Source organism: Ananas comosus, linkage group 15, assembly GCF_001540865.1.
Source record: "Ananas comosus cultivar F153 linkage group 15, ASM154086v1, whole genome shotgun sequence".
NCBI classification, from domain to species: Eukaryota; Viridiplantae; Streptophyta; class Magnoliopsida; order Poales; family Bromeliaceae; genus Ananas; species Ananas comosus.
In genome coordinates this window covers 56,304-76,818 of record NC_033635.1, presented here as the reverse complement: position 1 = coordinate 76,818, position 20,515 = coordinate 56,304, and the positions used below count along the sequence as shown (strand labels likewise).

Here is a 20,515-nt window from a genome sequence, read left to right as displayed (position 1 = left end):
TGTAGGTTCGTTAGTCACACTCATAAAAATGACTTGAAATTCATTGTAGAACATGGAATGGCTTGGAGCGCATCTTCAACAAACTAATGAAAACTATAATTTGGCAGCATAGAATCTTTCATCCTCAAGGTGTATTTTCAATGAACAGAGCTGGTCTAGCTCAGGAACGATTGGGGTTAGGCTGCCATCTGTTCATTAAATCAACCAGAGCAAAAAAAAATAGTCCAGATAGAGATGCAAAATAGTAACTGAAGAGATTAAAGAAAGCAAAGATATCAAATAGAACACATTTTAACCCTCAATTTATTCCTGTGTTTGTACAATTTAATTTTGTTCCAATTCTATATCTTCTCACTTAAGAAAAGGAAAAAATCAAAATGTTCAGCATTTACAGTTACATATCAGGAATACTTAACAACGAAATACGTATAGATGTACAAAACCAATTACACATGGATTACTGAATATAGAAGTGGCGAGAATGATATTTAAGCCACCCTCTTGGGTGAACTTCTATAAATATGGTCAGCATGGGCTGTAGGCACATAGATCACATCTGTTAGTGAGCTATGAGTGCGCCCATATAAGAGGTAAATTACTACTCCAATCATTAGCCATACAGAAACACGAATCCAAGTGCCAACTCTGCACAATTAAGAAATTTGAAGGTTAGCTCAGAACCCTTCTCAGGCTTTTCGAGAACTCCAGAATATAAAGTTGCGTTCTAGCAAACATCACTGAGAATCATTTGCTCAAATTTTTCTGCAGCCTTAATGTATGGATAAGAATCATACATACTTGATGCCGGTTAAGAACTCTTCACTAGAGGGCTATTTGCCTATATGTTACTGATCTTATTACAAGGAAAAATTGAAACAATGACAGCAGCAGAAAATCACTGATAAGTTTGAATGCTCACCCAAGGTTTACCAACAGGTATACATTGATGAGGATACAAAAGATGGGCAGCAAAGGAACAAACGGGCATAGAAATCCTGGAGGAACAAGAACAAATTAGTTTCACCGCTTTATCATGCATATTATGTATACCATATCACAACAATTAGGAAGGATTGCATTAAGATTAGTGATCTACACCTCCAGTATGTCCAAAATCGTGCCGACCTTTGTCTTGGTCAATCCAGTAGAGCACAGCTGTACCACACAAAAGGAGCAATCCGCCAACAGACCATGCTATGTACTGCAAATAGCTAGGTATAAAGAATATAAAAAAAAGGATTACAAAAATTTCATAAGTGAAATTAAAAGGTAAATATGCCTAAACAAGTCCTAATACTATCGACAAAAAGCATTCTTGGAGCACTGAAGTAATAGCTCATCATGTCAGAAGCCTGATTCTATGCCAGCGTTGCCAAAAGGAGCAAGCAAAAGATGCAACTTACAATGGCAAGGATGCAGATGAGGCAGAGGACGTGAGAGCAAGAACTCCAAAACACACAATTGCTATGCTCCGAGCTGCTTTTTTTCGCCTTTCTTTCTCATTCATGTCATCTGCAACATTTATATACTACAAGATTTGAATTCCAAATAGAGGCCTGATATGTCAGTAACCTTAGGAATAACTTTAAATGGCAATTAAATCTAATTGAAAGAGAATATTTGACTGCAAAAATGATAAGTAAGATACTTGTTGACTGTCTAAAAATTTGGAAAAATATGTGAAGGTGTAGGTCCAAGTTCTGAGTGGTTCCATTATCAAGGTGCTTTATGTGCTGAAACATGCATCAGTAAGTCAAAAAGAAAAACAGGCGAAACTTGTAGGGTGGTACGGTTTGTGGTAAGAATGGATTTCACTCCGCTTTCGAAATGCTTGCTTTTCTAATTTCTTAGTGTGCTTTTCATGGAAAAAGGAATGAAATAGATGTTGATTACTACTGATCTTATTCCAGGGCACATCATGACATCCATTATCCATATCATGCAACGACCCGACCCGCTAGCAATAATAACTCGTTGGGCCCAAACCATCGGCCCAAAATGCTTAAGCCGGGTTATTATTACTAGTGTCTAAGTCTCTTATAAACCCAATGACAACTCCATTCCCATCCGATGTGGGATTATTGGGGTGTCACAGACTCCTCCTATTAAGACCCTGACGTCCTCGTCAGTCACACATACAGCCCAAGATCACCAGGCAATGTGAAACTTATCTCGCTAGCCCGTCATCTAGACCCTGGCTCAGTCGAGACTCGCCACACATGTCCAGCTGGTGAGCCGGCTCTGATACCAAATGTAACGACCCATCCCACTAGCAATAATAACTCGTTGGGGCCAACCACAGCCCAAAATGCTTAAGCTCAGTTATTATTACTAGCGTGTAGGCCTCATATAAACTGATCGAAATCAGTATCCCATCCGATGTGGGACTATTGGGGGCGTTACATATCATCTGTGTTGTTGGTGCTGCGTTATCTTTTTCTCTCTCCTAACTATGTATAATTGTTGATTTATCCCGCACTAGCTGCAAGAAATAGCCTAGAAGGGTTATTCACGACTTAACCATCACGACCATCTTGTCTGTGTTAATTTTTTTGAATCAGGCATATCAACTTCTCAACAACTCCTATTAAGGCCAGTCAACAAATGATACTTGCGACATTCTCAAAATCCTTCTCACAAGCCATAATGCGAAAAAGGGAGCACAGAAAATAATAAATAATTTTCTGTTCACCTGTAAATTTTTCCTTCACAATAAGGGGATCACAAGCTGTTTCAGCATCATTATTACAGGCCATGCCATCCTGACTATTTTGATTATTTGTTCCAACAAGATTTCCTGAATATCCCTCATTTTTATCTCCTGAACTTGAATGCAGCGATGCAGATTCTATTGATTCTCGAAGCGACGATGGTATGGGCACCTCATCTGGAGGTACGTATCTTAGAATCAAAATAGATATTGCAACAGCGGTGAATGCAAGAAGTGTACCAACACTGACCTGAACAGGAGATCAAGGAAATTAAACATCAATTCTGACTTGGTTCACAAATTCAAAACAAAACTGCAGAACGTGCAATACAGCCTAAATCATCTTAAAAAACAGGGAGAAACAGAAAAGTTACTTTGCACTGCACTTTGTTATAATAAGAGCATATGGTCTACAGCAATAACCTTACCATGTTTGCCAATTCTGCTACATCCATGAAAAAAGCCAGGGCGGCAGCAGAAATCCCAGTCAAAAGTGTGCTCTTGACAGGAACTTGCGTGTTTCTGTTAACATCTGCAAACAAAGGTGGAAGCAGTCCATCTCTAGCCATGGCCATCAATATTCGTGGCTGATGAAAGTCAAAGAAGAATTTAATGCTTAAGGTTGCTCAGCCTTTACAATTAAACTTACAGTTGCATTAAGTATTTTTGCAAGAAAACTGACATAAAACTTTATATTTCGAAGAGGACACACTTTTCACAAATAGATGTTTAAAGAAAGAAAGCAAACAAAATATATTAGCTCCTAAAATGATGGAAAAAAAAACTGCTTTAGTAAAGACCTGTCCATTGGAACATGATAACGTGACTGAATTGGTCTTAATTACTCTTTGGGACAGAGTGGAGGAAGGGAGGAGATTCTTGAATGAAGAAAAGGATCCAATTACTTCGAAAGTTTCTTAAAAACTGATACTTGATAGTCAAGAACAAGTCACTGTGCAGAAGTCCTTTTTGCAAGTAATAGATACGTAGCTGCGAACTATTTTGGTCAAGAGAGAAAGCTTTAAATGTATGAACCAACAATCTAAAACCGATGAGTTATCAGAATTTCCTAAAGTGCTTCATCAAATCTAAGTAATCTTGCAGTACTCTCACCATGTTTTTCTATTTTATCTTTGACTGATACCTGTCTCTGTATACTTCTCATATCTTGTCTTCTCAAGCGACATTTACCATGCAGGAAGCTAACAGCATAAATATCTTCCAGGACAATTAGCATCTATTAAATTATATGAAACAACCGTTATTCTCTAAAAGCTTAAACTGGTAGAGAACAGTGCTAGCCTTGAGACTTTTTAATAGACTCATGACGTGAACTTGACTTAAATAGAAAAAATCAATTATGCTAGGAGTCTGGCATTATTCGAACTCAAAATCTCTGGCTCTGATACCATATTAAATTAAAGAAAACGACCGTTTATCTCCAAAGCTCAAGCCGGTAGAGAACAGTGTTTTTATATTTTTATATATAACAATTTAAGAGATAATAAAAAGTTGAAATATATTGAAAGTTATCTAAATTGCTTCAATGGTACAGAAGTTCATAAAACAAAGTTCATCCAGTTTCTTGAATCATACATTATACCTGTGGAAGAATTGAACCTATCAAAGATGAGCAAAGAGCAAGAATCGCTCCAGTGGAAACGACGTACCTATCACCCAATAAAAACAGGTAGAAGTTTGATTAATGTCACAAGACATGCAAAAGGCAGCAAAACTGTTCTAGTTGTCATATGATTATTGGTCAAAAGGCAACTGATACTCACACAGCCCACTGCATCCCATTTTGAGTAAATGCTGTTGATATTGGAGTGTCAGGATCCATTGCAAAATATGGTACCAGACCGACAATTACAACAGAAACCAGCATATACAAGAAGCAGCACATTGACAAACCCAAACCTATACCCCATGGGAGATCGACTTGAGGATTTTTTACCTGGAAAAGAAAAAAAAAATCAAATGTTATACAAATTTGATACGTCATGGATCAACTAGAACAATAGACCTTCCAGTCATGCAAAGAATGGAGTCGTACCGTTTGGTTCGGGTATAAGCAAGAACTAGCTATTACAGGGATAGGTACAAATATGGGGATAAGAAAAATAGTGTTTGGATGAAAATTGAGTTGTTCCCGGGGATAAGAACAATTTTAGATATTTTTATATAGAAAATGGAGGTGTTGGTGGGGATAACCGAGAATTACTATTCTCGGATAAAAAATTAGCGTTTGGGTATAAAGGGGGGGATAAGGGCCTATTCCTATCCCTATCCCCTAACCAAACGCTGCAAACTCAAGTTAAGATCAAACAATTTTAGTACTAGACCAGCAACATTCTACCTCCTCGGCAGTGCTGGCAACTGCATCAAAGCCAATGTATGCAAAGAACAGGGTTGCCGATCCAGCAAGCATTCCATTCACACCATAAGGGAAGTAGCTAAAAATCAAGAGAGTAGATGAGTTGGATAGCAGCAGCGCTCTGGATAATGTTGCAGAAAAGGAACTTCAAATTTCAAAGTTTTCTTTACCCCTTTGAAACAGTATAGCCGATCCATCCTGTCTGGAACCCTAAATATCCACCAGCTATAATGACAAATAGCATGACAATGACATTTGCTGTTGTTACAGTGGCTTGTATGAACGAGCTCTGGATAGATGATTAGTCTAGCTTCAATATAATCATACTGCGAACAAGAAGAATTTAGTAAATAGCCAACTAAAGAAAAAGCAGTACCTCCTTAATCCCAAGACATAGCAGCCCAGTAACCATCAGAACAAGAATTGCAGCACAGGGGTCGACAACAATACCAAGGCCTGGAATGTGAACTCGGGCTAGAAAAGAAGGCAAACTATCTGGGCCACCAAAAAACAGTGCCTGAAACACAAAATTCACTCTTTGTGTGATGAAACTACTCAAATATTAACTTCATGAGTATATGCATCTAACAATGTGCACAGGAAACAAAATTTCAGCTGAAAGTTGCTTCCAGAGTTCCTAAATGACCACTTTATGGTTCAGGAAATTTGTGAAATCAAACAAAAATAAAACCTGATTATATACCCAGAATAAAAGGCTAGCAACAGATTATGGAATCTAAAAAAATCAGCAATGAAGAAGAACTATATAATTATCTGCAAAGCAGTAAAGGTAAAGAAAAGAGTAGTAGAAAACAACAGAGTACCAAGTTTGGCGATACGCCGCGTGCAACAGCTGACCCTCCTATCGTGTACTCCAAAACCAAAGCCCATCCAATCAACCAAGCCACACTGGAGAAAATTCACAGTTGAGTCACCAACACTGGCATCCTCAGGAAATAACAAGTAAAACCATGTACTGGCTGAAACTCAATTCATACAATAGATGCGCTGGCCAAAAATGTGCGTTTTCTTGTCTAGATGACTCCTGTAACTACATGTCATGCCATTCTAAATAAGATTATGCAGAAAAACTGATAGTAACTGCAACAACTAAGATGGTTGTCGCGAAAAAAGGAGATTGAATTGGGAAAGAGTTTACCCTTCTCCGATACAAATGTAAGTATAGTGATAGGCACTTCCTGCAGACGGGCAACGACTTGCAAGCTCAGCATAGCAGAGNGTTTACCCTTCTCCGATACAAATGTAAGTATAGTGATAGGCACTTCCTGCAGACGGGCAACGACTTGCAAGCTCAGCATAGCAGAGCGCAGAAAGAGCAGCCGCTATTCCAGCTATTAGGAAGGAAATGGTTAAGGCAGGTCCCGAGTGCTCTCTGGCAACAGTTCCTACAAGAACATAGACCCCGGCACCGATGGTTGCGCCGACGCCTGATAAGGAATAGTGGGTTAGACATGGTATACATACACCCTACTCAAAAGAATTCCACGATAAGCACAGGACGGTAACATAGCTGTGTGTTCCACAAATCCCATCCATTATTTAAGCAGTCAGCGTGTCTGCTGCAAAGTAGCAACATCCATCGCGTGTCGACGACTGTCGACCGACACACTTAAATTAGGATTGCCGAAGTCGAAAGTCTCGGAAGAAGATGCTGAGGCGGTACCTATAGCAATGAGATGGGGAATGGACAACTCCCTTGCGAGCTGGTGCTCTCCCCTCCCTCCGCGGCGCCGGTTCGAATCGACCTGTTTTCTCCTCGTTACGTAATGAAAGCCTAACCCGGACCCAGAAAAGCTCGCCTTGTTACAACTCCGCTGCGGCTCCATCTCCGCCATGCAAGAAAAGACGATAGCTCAGGGTCGGCGGGATGTGATCTCAATTGTGGGAGAACTCTCCCACCCCACACCATTTGCGTGCTACAAAAAAGGGATTATCTCGGGTACACATCAATAATCTCCGGTCGACACTATGCCAATCCAACAGCAGTACGTCCTAGCTCCAAATCCAAATCCAAATCCAAATCCAAATCCAAAAGAAGCGGCGTGGGAGGAGGAGGAGGAGGAGGAGGAGGAGAAGGATTATTCAATACAAGTCGAGAAGAGAATAACACCACCAGCGAGGTAAGGGGGCGGGAGGGAGCGAGATGGGGCGCTCCACTCGTTGGACGCTGACCTGGTTTTTGCCGATGATGGTGGGCAGTAAATTTAGCAACTGGGCAGTTTTTCTTTTTTTCTTTTTTCTTCTCTTTATTTTCTTTTTGGTAATTTTTTAGTATATTTAAAAAGTACAGGGGATGTGCTGCCGTAGGACTCAGGAGGGAAAAACAGAAGGGCCGACGACCAGAAGCTGGAACATTTTCTGCGGCCGTGCTGTCCGTTTTACCAAACCAAAGATTAACATCTGCGTACGCACGGTTTAATTTTACCCAAAGCAGCAGGAAGAGATCGACATCATGTATACATCTGACTTATTTATGTTTTGCGGTTGAAGATTTTATCATTCCTTGCTCCTCACACAATGATCAGTCTAGTTCGCACTTCTCGTGGATGTAAAACTTTCAAAGCTACCGTCCATGTTGTTGGTTTGTGTCACTTGTTTGTGCTCTTTGTTAGGCCCTATTTGGCCGTGGAGTAAGCTATTCAAAAATAATTGAAAATAATTTATTCGGTACAAAAATTTTCTAACATAATTATGAGAAAAAAATTGATTTTTACGATTTAATAAAATAATATATTTTATTTACAAAATAATTTATCTTATCTGAAAAATTAATCTAAAAATTAAATATTATATTCAATTCTAAGTATTTTATGGCACTCTTCATCTAACAAATGCATATATTTCTTAAATTGCTTAAGAAGGTATACCTGATAAAATAGCCGTGCATCTAAATGAGACCAAAGTGGTTGTGTGAAGTCTACCTCATAATAACTCTTGACATGTAGAGCAATAAATTATGAGGTATGAATTCGGTGGATTTGATCTGCAGTACTGGGGACAGAATGCATCCATTTGAGAGAAACGGATTTATTTGTCACGGATGCCGCAACATCTTTCCAAGTTATTCCGATCTTTCAAAAGCCTGCTTCCTAAATAAGATAGACTATACTAAAGACACAATTCATTAAAAATGCCCGTTGAGTAAGAACAAGGGTCTCCATTATTTACAGTCCAATGCAAAGAAAGTGGGAATAATCTTCAGTCTGTTGCTGAGAATTTTCCTGCCTAACAGCTGATGGGATCAGTGAGAAATTCTGCCTCTTGTGTCAAGTTACTGACCCCAACACAAGACGTCATTTGCCTTTGCATGATGGATAAGAAATAGCAAACCTGGGGTCCCACAACAATACTGTTGTTTGAATCTCTGTGCCGTACTAGACATGCAGATTTACTAACCATGGAGAACTATTGATCTCAAAAGATAGCATTTAGAGAAAAAGGTAGAGGACACGAAGTTCAATGCACAAATCGTCTTCGTCTTTCTTTTCTTTTCCTTTTTTTCGTCCTCCCCTTCAAAGGAAAACCTAATCATTTCTCAGGTGGAATGGAGAATAGCTCAGAATTCACCACTCAAAACTTCATCATCCACACACATGCAGTATCCCTATCCAAAATATCTCATTCCGCGAACAAATTATATATTCAAAATATTCTGCTAGCGTAGCCAGTTCAATCTGTTCCCTTTCTTAGTTTATAGCCAGTATAACAACATATCAAAAATTGTCCCAAAAGATACAAATGGTGAAGCAACATTACTAATCTGTTTCTGAATAAACAGGCTATAATCGCAATAAACATTCAGAGATTGTAGATGCTCTACGAAAGAATAGATGGGTAAAAGATCTAAATACTACAGATGAATTTTTTTTTGGTTTACGATAAAGGGCTGCAGTTCAATTCAGAAATCCATCTATCAAGTTTATGAAAACCTATTATCCGTCTACATGATGATGTGCTCACTCTCAAAGGCATAAATTCACAACCAGCAGTCAACATTTCTTTTCCCATATGAAATTTTGTTAACTGGCTTGGTACGAGCTTCGCCTATACCTTAGGCACATAAGCAGCCGATTAGCAACTAAAACAACAGAAGCAATGGAGACAGTAAATGGCCTCAAAAGATTGTCAGTTGCGAATTCTAGTTTTCAACATTGGTCAGTCCAGGTAGCTCTGTCTTCGTTGGACCAGGTTGCCCATTCCAGCTTTCCACAATACCTTCATAATAGGATTATGAAATGATGGAACTCATATCTGTTACAGCATGTACATGAAGAGCAGTTATCCACCATTACAGAAAGAAAGGCCTCGTTAGTTTACAAATTTCTAGAATGAATGATTCTGCAATTATTTGCATGAATATTTGGGGAAACCCTAGCCAGTACACATTAACTTTGGTCACACAGGTATAACTACTAGAAAGAGGCTTAAGATGATACTTGACGGCTGAAGAGATGATTCAGTCATCAAAACCATCAGTAAAGCTACCAAAAAAGCGAGACAATTATCTAGCATATGCAACACAAGATAAAGTCGTCATTGTCTAGCAGAATACCAAAGTAAGTCGAAGCTTCAGTGTAAGATGTGCACACTTAGTGCCATTATAATTGGGAGCATGAAAGGTTCAACGGTTGAAGAGTTTGAAGAACTCGTTGCAATGGAAAAAAAAAAAAAGTTGACCTTCTAAATAAGATCCAACACACACTCTTTAAACATCTTCTTTTAGGAGCACGACCAAACTACTTTAACATGATCTAATTGCTAGCACCGAGCATATTCATGAATGCATAATGTGCTAATGAGTTTGATACTGGATAGGTTTCGTTGAATTCCAATATAAAGAGATGCCGCTTCCTCGCTAGACGACCATAGCAAGCATTGCTCCAGCCCACCTCTCCGTCCTTTCTATATGACGTGTACCAACTCATCGACCCCTAAACCCTAACATTTCCTGTAAAAGAAAATGCACTGACATGGAATACCACAATCATGTTGTATAATATGTTAGCTAAATGCTAATTGCAAAGGATGGTCTTAATAAAGCATCGAATGGCTTGTTACCCAACCACCCACCTACACAGACAAATTAAGAGAAGAGTAAGAAAACTTGCCTGAGTTGGATTTGTCCTCTCGACATGAAAAAGTCAGTTGCTTGCCATCCCACTCCCATTAGTGAGAATTTTTCCACCACGGCTATAATTACATTTGCTACGAGCAAATCTGTAGATGCCCTTCTCCAGAAATAAAACACATTCTTCGTCTCAGACATCAAAAAAGAAACCAAGAGAAGGAATGGAATATTACAAAAATAACAGAGTTTCAAGAATTAATATAATAGCATTTGCATTTTCATAACATCCTGACCAATGTAACAGTACCCATTAAAAAACTGCTACTTTAGGCATAATCGTCATCACCATGTTCTAATTGTCTGTTGAGAAAACTAAATCATCCCGTTCTGGCACCTACCTAATCGTAAGAGAGCATTTGCGCTGATCCGATAAATTTCATCAGGCATACAAAGAGGTGCATTGCGGCATCAAATATCGAAGATAATTTAGCAAACACAGAAGAGCAGCAAGCAAGTAATGGGATAACAAAAGAAACAATTTCCCAAACAAAACTGATTAAACCCGTAATTTTTACTAATGCTTCCACTTCATCACCCCATCTGGAAGATGACTTACTCTTACTCCAAAACTACCAACCCCTAGTGAAGACTATAAAGGAGAAAACGCCAGAAAAAAAAAAGAAAGCACAGGCAAAGTAACAACACAAAATCCAAACTTTTAATTTAGGTCATAGTGACACTTTAAGATCTAAATGTGGAAAAACAGCACCACACTAAAAACCGAATAGAGCAGCATGCGGACACGGCCAACAAGCTGCTAATGTAGAAGAAGCAGCCAACTGGAATAGGAAGGCTGGTCATGGGCAATCACGGATGCCTAGCTTGGAAATCCTTCATGAAAGCGACCAGCTTCTCTACACCAGCCAGCGGCATCGCATTGTATATCGAAGCCCGAACGCCGCCGACCGATCTATGCCCCTTGAGCTGAACCATCCCTTCCTTGGCCGCCTCGTCGATAAACTTCTTCTCCAGTTCGCTCTTCTGCAGCGTGAAGGGCACGTTCATGAGCGACCTGACGGAGGGCTCGACGGGGCACGCGTAGTAGCCGCCGCTCCCGTCGATGGCGTCGTAGAGAATCCCGGCCTTGTGGGCGTTCTTCTTCTCGATCTCCGCGAGGCCGCCCTGCTCGAGCAAGTCCTCGAAGACGAGACCGCAGATGTAGATGGCGAAGCAGGGCGGGGTGTTGTAGAGGGAGGCGCTGTCGGCGTGGGTCTTGTAGTCGAGCATGACGGGAGTGATGGGCTGGGCCTTGCCGATGAGATCCCTGCGCACGATGACGACGGTGACCCCCGAGGGCCCCACGTTCTTCTGCGCCCCTGCGTAGATCAGCGCGAACTTGGAGACGTCGACGGGCTTGGAGCAGAAGTTGGAGGACATGTCGGCGACCAGGATGCCGTCCCGGTTCTCGGGGACGGGGTAGTCCTTGAACTCCACGCCGTGGATGGTCTCGTTGGCGCAGATGTGGAGGAATCGGGCGTCGGGGTTCTGCGGGAGGGAGCGGGCGTCGAAGGGCGGGATCGCGGTGTACTTGGCGGGCTTCCCGGTCCAGAGCAGGTTGGGCCGGCAGTACTTGGCGGCCTCCTTGTAGGCCTTGTCGCCCCAGGAGCCCGTCACGATGAAGTCGGCGGCGTCGTCGGGCCCGGCGCACAGGTTGAGGGGGACGGCGGCGAACTGGGTCGTGGCGCCGCCCTGGAGGAAGAGGACGGCGTAGTCGTCGGAGATCCCAAGGAGGGCGCGCAGATCGGACTCCGCCTTCTTGATCACGCCGTCGAACTCCTTGCCGCGGTGGCTCATCTCCATGATGCTCATGCCCGACCCGCGGTAGTTGTACAGCTCCGACTGCGCCCTCAGCAGCACGGACTCCGGCAGGGTGGCGGGGCCGGGGGCGAAGTTGAAGACGCGCTCCGAGGCCACGCCGGCGGGGGTGGCGGCCGGGGCGGACGTGACGGCGGCGCAGGAGATGGCGGACCTGGGCCGGACGGAGACGGAGGGCCTGGGGGAGGTGCGGAGGGGATTGCGGCGGACGACCAGGAGGGAGTTGGGCGCGGCGGCGGCGGCGGCGGCCATTGGTGGCGTGGCGGTGAGTGAGGTCAAAAAATGGGGGAGATCCGCGTGCGTGGGGAGAAAGTGAAAAAAATAGACGAAGGCAAGCGGAGGTGGGGGAAGAGAGAGAGAGAGGGGTTTGTTTGGTCACTTGGTGGGAGGAGAGGGAAAAAAGGAAGTCGCCTTTAACAAGGAAAAAAAAAAAAAAAAAAAAAAAAAAAAAGGGTGGGTTCGGTTCGGTTCGTTTTTTTTTTTGTGAAATGACAACACCGCCCATGAGGTCTATTGCTTCTTGCGAAAATATCTTCGGTAGGTAATGGAAACGTTAGTGTGGAATGAATACCTATTATATATGAAATGGTATAATGTATCTAAACACTATTTCATTTTTTTTATATTCTAATTAAATTTTAAAATTCTAAACTTCTTTTAATGAATATTTGAGCTTTTTTTTTCTTTTTCTGCTAATGTTTCTCTTTCCTTGTGAGATCTTTCTTCCAGTAGGCGTCACTCTATTATAATCCATAGCAACTTCAACAGCAATGAAAATATTCTAGCTTTGTATGGTAGCAATGATAATAATTTATTGATTAGGTGGGTTTTCGCGATCAGGTGGAAAGAATGACAGCGTACTTGTTTGACCTGGAAAAAAGCCCCGTGACGGAGAACGCACGTAGGTGAGATCGATATTCCCCTGGTGCCCTTTTAGGTGTGAGGTGGGATCCTTCGCGAGAGAACCAGCAACGTCGTTTTTCTTTCTGGCTAAAATCCAAGCGAGATGCCCAAGACTCAGTAAAAGGAGTTTTGCGGGCTGAATATATTGGGGACTACCGGCCTGTACCCGTGTGCTACTGCGCGGCAGGCATACCATCGAGTCTTAACACTAACCACGACTTCTCCTTGTTCTACGACCCACCGAGACCCAATTCCGAGCCAGTCCTATCAGGCATTGTTGTAGGCTCACTGCTTCTGATGGTTCTTTCATTAGGGGGTGGCGGTACGGCCAAGTTCAAATACCTAATTCTAAGTGGGTATCTATCTTGCAGAAAGGGCAGGTATCAAAGCTAACGATTAAACCAAACCAGAACCGGCAAGAATTTTACACCCGAATCCAGCAGAAATATAATTTTAGCGTCCCCAGTTGTCACCTCAAAGTTGGAAACTACAGTTAGAATTGGCACTTACCAGCTGATCCGGACCCCGATTCCTCTCTTGACGCCCACCAAGCCAGCTGAGAATGCCACGTCCATAGTTATGGTATGGTATCAGAAAATTGAAATAGAATGAATTGTCATGCTCCCTATTTGTTTATTGTTTTTTGTTCTCCATTTCTCTGCTCAGACAAGCAATTTCAGGCAAGAACAAGGAAATATTTTGAGTATACATTCTCAAAAGCTAGTGATAAGTTGTGCTTCTATTGCCTGAAAGAGGAAAAGCCTGCCGCCGACGTGGTTGCTGAGAACTTTTTCCCTTCTCTTCACCACGACCCCGACCAACCGGTGCACCTTTCCGCTTATCACCTGCTGAATCCCTCGAGGCCTTAACCCCATCATCATCGTCGTCGCCTTTGGCTCCATCATACTCCCCAATGTTCCCAAATTTTATATTCTTTCTCGCTGCGGCGTAGTCGAATGGCTTCAACTGGAAAGTTACCTGAGCCTCCTGAGATGTACTTAGGTTTTGTTGAGAGCTTCTTCTCTGCTTCATCAACTGAAAGCATTTCTCGAAACTGGAGGCGAGCTCAGATGGCGACACAGGCTTCTCCACTGAATCGGTTTCTTCTTGAAGGCCTTCATTGCCACTATTTTCTTGAATTGGAGGAAACCATGGCCTGTGCTTAGCAGCATCATCAGTAGTTGGGCTTCCCATCGAGGAACCAGAATTGTTGGTTTCATTATCCAATGGTATTACTTCTTCCATATTCACTGAGTCGGTGGAATCTTTATTTCCCTGCTGCAAATTTTCTTGGTGTGGACCATTCATTTCCGATCGACTAGCATCTGAAAGCTTATTGTCTGTACCTGAGAAATAATGGAATGGAAGTATTACTGAAGACTTGATTTTCTCAACTTTGTTCTTGCTCTCATCCTGAAAGAAAAACAAATTTCGACATGATCAGATCACGCTAACGCCCGCACACTGTTCATATATAACAAAATAAAATTAAGAACTTGTCGCTCTTTCCTAACAGCAATAAAGAAAACTGTATTAGTTAAAAAAGTGCAGAATGCAGAATTCATGTCATGCATCTGAAATGACCAACAAATATAGAAAAGGTAGAGTAAGCAGTAAATAGCAGGCACATACGTGCTTATTAGCAGCCCCTCTAGAGGAATCTGGCTTCCTTCCAGAAGATGAATTTCCTAATAATGAGCCAAAAGCTGTTGGTTTCTTCAATATTTGGACTGAAGCCACTGTTGCCTGCATCAAGGAACAATCAACAAATTTAACTTACCTTAAACTTAAAATAGAGGTCGGAGAAAGGAAAAAACTGTCTACGTACTTTCCTAGTGGGTAGTGGGTTTCCATTTCCCACATTTTCTACATCCATAGCTACAGGATGGTCAGATAGCATCAGCGACCTCCCAGTTTCAGATGGTGAGATCGTTTTCATTTTCTCTTCTCCCTGTTGACTGGTTATAAGTTCAGAATCTCCAGGACAGGCACGATCAGTAGAAGTGGTAGGAGCTGAAGCCGTTTCGGCTTTTTGCATAGTACTGCTTTTATTAGCACCACCACCAACATCACCTTGAGCCTCTTTACTTTCTGGTGCTGACTGCAGAAAATAACATGTCAGTACCTAGACGGAAGAATTTAGAATTTGATTGTTTTAAAAATAATAATGATAAAAAAATCTGCTAACTGACTTGTTCTAGCCGCCCCTTCTTTAGTTGCTCAGCTATACTCTCGAAAGCAGCAGAATTCACAATGGAACTCCTAATGATGCCAATGACAGAACTGAGGTAGCGCTCAACAAATGGATGCTTCGATCTAACCAGTCGGAGTAACTTTCCAGAAGAAAGAGGCATCTGCCTTGCTTTTAAAGCAACAAAACAGGAGGAGAGTCAAGCATAGCTTACCCAAACCAAAACCAGCAACTGAGAAGAAAACTGCAGCAAAGGTAATACCAATCTCAAGTAGAGTTTTGTTGGGTAGTATATACCCAGTGCTCTCATCCTCTGCCCGAGCAACACTATCTCTCCATTGACATAACCCCTATTAGCAAGACATGACAGTGGTCAAATAAACCGACAAGCAATAAATTGATAAATATATGACAAAAGAATAGAAGCTTTAACCCACGTATGCTAAAGAAACCAATATAAAGGATTATCATATAAAAGAGTAATTAAACAGGAGGTTAGGTTGTAAAATAAGGATGCTTGCGATGAATCAAGAGCCTCTCCATACAAAAATCCTGCAAGAATATTCTCATACACATTTTGACTATTGACAGTTCTACTCCTGCATGTCTCTGTTCCATGCAGTATAAGATATAATATTTATATAGAATAATATGTAAGCCCTGCATATGTTTAGGACAAGGCATTTCCAACAAATCTTTCTACAATAACAGAGCTCAAAGAATGAAATTACTGTTGCCAAATGCTTTTAACAACTTAAAACCTCACAAAAAAGAAAACAAGATGAATTTTTCTAGCTGCAGAATATGTGTGGTATAGTCGCACCAGCAAAAGTGTTTAGCTCCAACTAATTGGGAAATTAGCCTTGTGGATATCATTCCTCTATTTACTTTTCACCAGCAAGTGGTATAATCTCACCAGCAGGAAGTTTTTCTATAATCAAGTTCCACTACATCTTTCTTCTTTACTACCTTTCACATCTATTTTTATCTTTTCTCCCACTTAGGGCGCCTTCTACTTAAATAAATTAACTCTCTTTTATAAACTGCATCAGGTTGTCTCCGTCAGACAAGTCCAAACAATCTTAATCTGTTTTGCCCACCTCGAATATGATAGTAGAATAGTTTTACAAATTCTACCGAGTCTACCATAATTACGATAAGAGAAAGGAGTTATACTCAAGATGCAGGGCAACATAATATACTCACAGCAACGATTGCTAGTTGTTTTGCACTGAACTCAGCTTCCTGCAACCTGTTGGCAACATAGCTAGAAAATAAGTTTAAGAATACAGTAACAAACAGCGAAAGTATTATTGAAGCTGCCAAATGTGTAAAGGAAACTAGCAGAATTTTTCTCAAAACAATACTACACAACATAGAAAAATAGGATGAAGTACCAACCCGTATATATACAGATACGACGTATCTGTTAAAAGTTCTTTCTCATATAGTTGCAAGCAAATCTCATTGCTGCGCTTGTAGACCTGCGATCAGCAAATATAGTCCTTAACAAGTTCGCAGTAGAAAGATGTATAAGAGAAAACAAAAAAACAAAGCCAACATTAGACCGCATTATACATGCAAAACAAATATGGAAACATAAAAGAAGCAAAAATTCTTTTGTAATTTCCCAAATATAGTCCTTCCAGGTGAAAATACCACAGCAACTTTTGGAGAACATAAAGTCTGTCTCTGTATGTGAGGTACAAGCTTCCTTGAATAAATGAAAGGAAACAGAGACTAACGGCCATAAGGGCTGTACCTCTAGAAGGAGATCACTTTCGTTTGTTGATGATGATAACAATCTGATTTTCATTAGGTCATATATATGTAAGAGGTAGTGTGTGTCTTCTCTGGCATACCTGTTAAAAAACAAACCTAATTAGAACCTTACACTGGAACAAACGTTATGTGCAAGTCAAAATTCCTCAGTCAAAGAGCAAAAGTACAATTATTCCAAAAAAAAAGAAGGGTTTCATAGCATACTTGATCATTTCATCAGGAAGAGGGCGCAACCTCCAATCTGCATTCTGATATCTGCAATAAAAGTGCAACTTTATTGACCATGTACCGTATATAAAATTTGAGTAGCATAAATCAGGAAGAAATAGCATAAGATTAAGGATAGGGGCACAAGCATTACTCTTTGTTTGCATTTACTCCGCAAAAGTGATGCAAAAGATACTCAAGACTATTTCTCTCCAACTGCAACAACCTCGATGCCTGTATAACATGAAGGGAAAAAAGATTTTAAGGCCCAAAGGGGAAAAGAATAAGTGAGAACAAACTCCAACGCTTGTTAAAGCCCATCAAACTCACAATGGCAAATGCGATGAATATTAAACCATTTATTTTTCTCAAAACATTACACATTTGCTTAGGACTGCACCTTTTCAATCTGTTTGTCTTTTAAATCTTAGTTAACAACATCTTATCTGCAAATAATGATAAGTCATAGTAACTTTTGACTACTCATGAGTTCCAAGTGATAAATATATAAAATTTGATAAAGAGAAAAAAAGAGAGGAGCACAAAATATAGACAAATGGAAGCGTAACCTATAATCAGTACACTATTATTTAGAATTGCAGACGGAGGATAGAAGTCAGAGGGGGGGAGGCGTGATCCTCCTGTAAGAGTACCTGCCCAGTGTCAAACATATTGCACACGTAGATGCCAAAGTCCCGTTGAAGCCACAGTATGTCACGATCAGCCCCATGCATTACCTATTTGAAGCAGAGTATGAGATAATGTGAGAGATAGTAAACTTGGCAAATCAATAGCCAATGAGATGTGACTAGGAAAATAAAAAGACAAAAATAATGAAGGAAGCAAAGATGATATGCCTTTCTCTTGGATGGATCTTTAAAAATTTCTCTTAGATATGGGCCAACATGTATACGGAGCTTGAGGGTGTCTATTATAAAATCCTCATTTCTTGTAGATACTTGCATCAGACAAGTCAGCCCCTGAAAAGATCTATAGTGATTGTGCTCCAAATCAACCTGAACGTAGGAGCAAATGAAGTCAGCATAACGCAGCAAAAGGCAAATTTACAGTTGTCCTGTATAACAAAATGATTATTATTATCAACATGGATTATGATATTCACTTCCATCCCCTTTTCTGAGCCAACTATCACAGAAGGAAGTAAAAGATTGCAATAACAAAAAATAAATAAATAAATAAATCAAGCTGAAGCATCCAAGTAGGCACTAGAGGAGGAAAAGGTACATTTATACTTTTACATATAAAAGAACACAATGATAAGCGCACCTCACTAGCACGAAAAGTAAGTTAAACAGAAGAAAATAAAAGTATTACTAACCGCAAACTCAGAGACACCCCTCAAATTAGAAGCTAGGTCCTTCAGTGCTTTCACTTCCTCCACAAGCTTGAATGGGGTACTCTCCAAAGGGAGAGGTTTTACTGGCTCAACTTCACGAATATTTCTATCAACAAAGTCCAGAACAGCCAGCTTTTCCTGCGTACAGAAGTTGCATTACGTTAGTCAATGCATGCATGAATCCTATTCAACATTCCAAAAATGACTGCAGAAATAGAAGTTTAAAAAGGATAGAAACAATCTTTTAGCAGTCCTGGTAGAAAGGCGGAAAATACCTTTATAAAATGATGAATATAAACGCAAAAGGGCAAACGTATCCAAATTCTAAAGCATACGCACACAAGAACACCCAAAGTTCAGAAACAACATTCTCCAATGACACAAGAACATGCAGAGAAGAACTGTTATGACTATAGCTTACTAAACTCATACTGTTAGAATGCAGTTCATATTACCATTAAAGATTTGTTACAAGTACGTTCAAGAAGTAAAAGTAATTGCTCTACTTGTAAAGCAAAACAAAAATATTGCTGTCCGATGAGAAGACAAGTACTGGGAAGGACTGAAGATTTTGTGGCACTCTAAAATGTTAGCTTCTGGCTAAATCCTATTGCTACATATGATGCTTCAACAGCATCCAACCAGTGACTGATCAAATCTTGAGTTGCTTCAGCAGCAGCGTAAGATCCAACACTGGCAACTAATGAGGTTGTGTAGGGATGTGTGCCTATTATTGTAATCTAGAAAATTGACTCTGTTAAAAAGCACGTTCCAGGATAACGATATTCACATCAAGCGGGTCTGTGAAGAAACGATGTCCAAAAGAATTCACAGCAAGAGCCATAAAAAAAATGAGACAATAAAGAATAAAGAAACAGGGAGGGATAGATGAAGCATGCTTTGGAGAAGGAATGGATGCAGAGGAACGAACCAATGGGTGGATAAACTGTCCCCCGTCCTCGCTCTTCTCAAGCCAAACGTGCTCAAAGGGCTGGTTCTTGTTGTTCACTAGGATATGATACTCATCCTGTGGCCGGGGGATGGTGGGTATATGAAAAGGAACCTTGGAGCGCGCCGCGGTCGTCGTCATTTTGTCCCTCATCGCCACCTTAACACCCTGCGATGAGTTTGAAGACAAAAAATCCTCATCTTTCTCATTCTCGCGCATGCTAGCCCTCTTCTTCTTCCCATAAACCAGCTGAAACCCGCTCTCGTCCTCCCCCCCAATCTTTACCCCGCTCTCCTCTTCCTTCTCCCTCAGGCTCTTGAATTCGTCCATGGAGACGCCAAACCTTTCGAGGAAATCGTCGTTGAGGTTGACCAGCCAATCAAAAGCCTCGTCGAGATCGTCCGGGAACGGCGGGGGCTTCTTGCTGCCCCAGAGGAGGGGGGAGGCGGCGACGCTCCTCAAAGAAGCCTCGGAATTGGCGATGATCTCACTGAGTGGGGCCTTGAACTCGGCGAAGTTGTTGTAGAAGTGGAAGTCCCTATCGGAGGGGATTCCTCGGGAGCGCCCGGCGAGCTTGGCGGCAGCGGAGGAGAGGGCGTCGGCCTTGTGCTTCAGGGACGATTCGGAGGCAGGAGGGGAGTCTGGTTCCATGGATCGAAGAGGGGAGGAGTGAGTGCAATAACTAGGGTAGAACGTTTAGAAGGATTGGGAGCCCTAGAAATGGAGGGGATGAGAGGGAGGGGGAGGGGGGAGAGATAAAGGAGGAGGGGGAGGAGAGATCAGAGAGAGCCAGGGTTTTGCCTTTCTTTATCGGTCTACTTATCTAGGGTAAGGGTTTTGCGTCCGCCATTGCCGGGGTTACGGAAGGAAGGGTTCTCTTCGGCGGGCTTCTAACTTCTAAGCAGTAGGCCTGGGGAAGCAAACGGCAGAGGACACGCCGTTGCTCAGCACCCAATTCACCTTTCTTTACCTTCCGACTTCCGAGTGGTTTTCCTCGTGTGTGCGCATTAATTTTCGCCTTCGTTTTTTAAGTTTTTTATTTATTTTTTTATTTGTTATAAGATACATAGATAGT

At 41.4% G+C, this 20,515-nt stretch overlaps 3 protein-coding genes across 5 annotated transcripts; all 3 read right to left on the bottom strand.

Annotated features, from left to right (window-relative positions):
• LOC109721415 (cationic amino acid transporter 3, mitochondrial-like) lies at positions 274-7,250 on the bottom strand. Of its 3 annotated transcripts, XM_020249044.1 has the most exons (15): positions 6,772-7,247; positions 6,374-6,535; positions 6,247-6,286; positions 5,912-5,996; positions 5,464-5,604; positions 5,258-5,376; positions 5,070-5,166; positions 4,495-4,667; positions 4,314-4,380; positions 3,139-3,297; positions 2,693-2,960; positions 1,404-1,512; positions 1,099-1,211; positions 920-995; positions 274-645 (listed from the first exon to the last, which is right to left on the bottom strand). In XM_020249044.1, the coding sequence occupies exons 1-15, from the start codon at positions 6,941-6,943 to the stop codon at positions 489-491; spliced, it is 1,938 nt and encodes a 645-aa protein (XP_020104633.1). In that variant the 5' UTR covers positions 6,944-7,247; the 3' UTR covers positions 274-488. The 3 variants fall into 3 exon arrangements, with proteins under 3 accessions (XP_020104633.1, XP_020104632.1, XP_020104634.1); XM_020249043.1 differs by lacking the exon at positions 6,247-6,286 and having other exon boundaries at positions 6,334-6,535; XM_020249045.1 differs by lacking the exons at positions 274-645; positions 920-995; positions 6,247-6,286 and having other exon boundaries at positions 1,099-1,201; positions 6,334-6,535; positions 6,772-7,250.
• Positions 10,730-12,479, bottom strand: LOC109721807 (phosphoserine aminotransferase 2, chloroplastic-like). Its single transcript, XM_020249599.1, has one exon. It carries the CDS (start codon positions 12,301-12,303, stop codon positions 11,044-11,046), a length of 1,260 nt encoding a protein of 419 aa, XP_020105188.1. The 5' UTR covers positions 12,304-12,479; the 3' UTR covers positions 10,730-11,043.
• Positions 13,529-20,435, bottom strand: LOC109721806 (protein RRP6-like 2). Its single transcript, XM_020249598.1, has 14 exons — positions 19,423-20,435; positions 18,474-18,629; positions 17,992-18,150; positions 17,788-17,871; positions 17,289-17,368; positions 17,132-17,182; positions 16,908-17,007; positions 16,547-16,629; positions 16,352-16,397; positions 15,408-15,495; positions 15,147-15,316; positions 14,783-15,055; positions 14,587-14,700; positions 13,529-14,367 (listed from the first exon to the last, which is right to left on the bottom strand). The coding sequence occupies exons 1-14, from the start codon at positions 20,089-20,091 to the stop codon at positions 13,675-13,677; spliced, it is 2,766 nt and encodes a 921-aa protein (XP_020105187.1). The 5' UTR covers positions 20,092-20,435; the 3' UTR covers positions 13,529-13,674.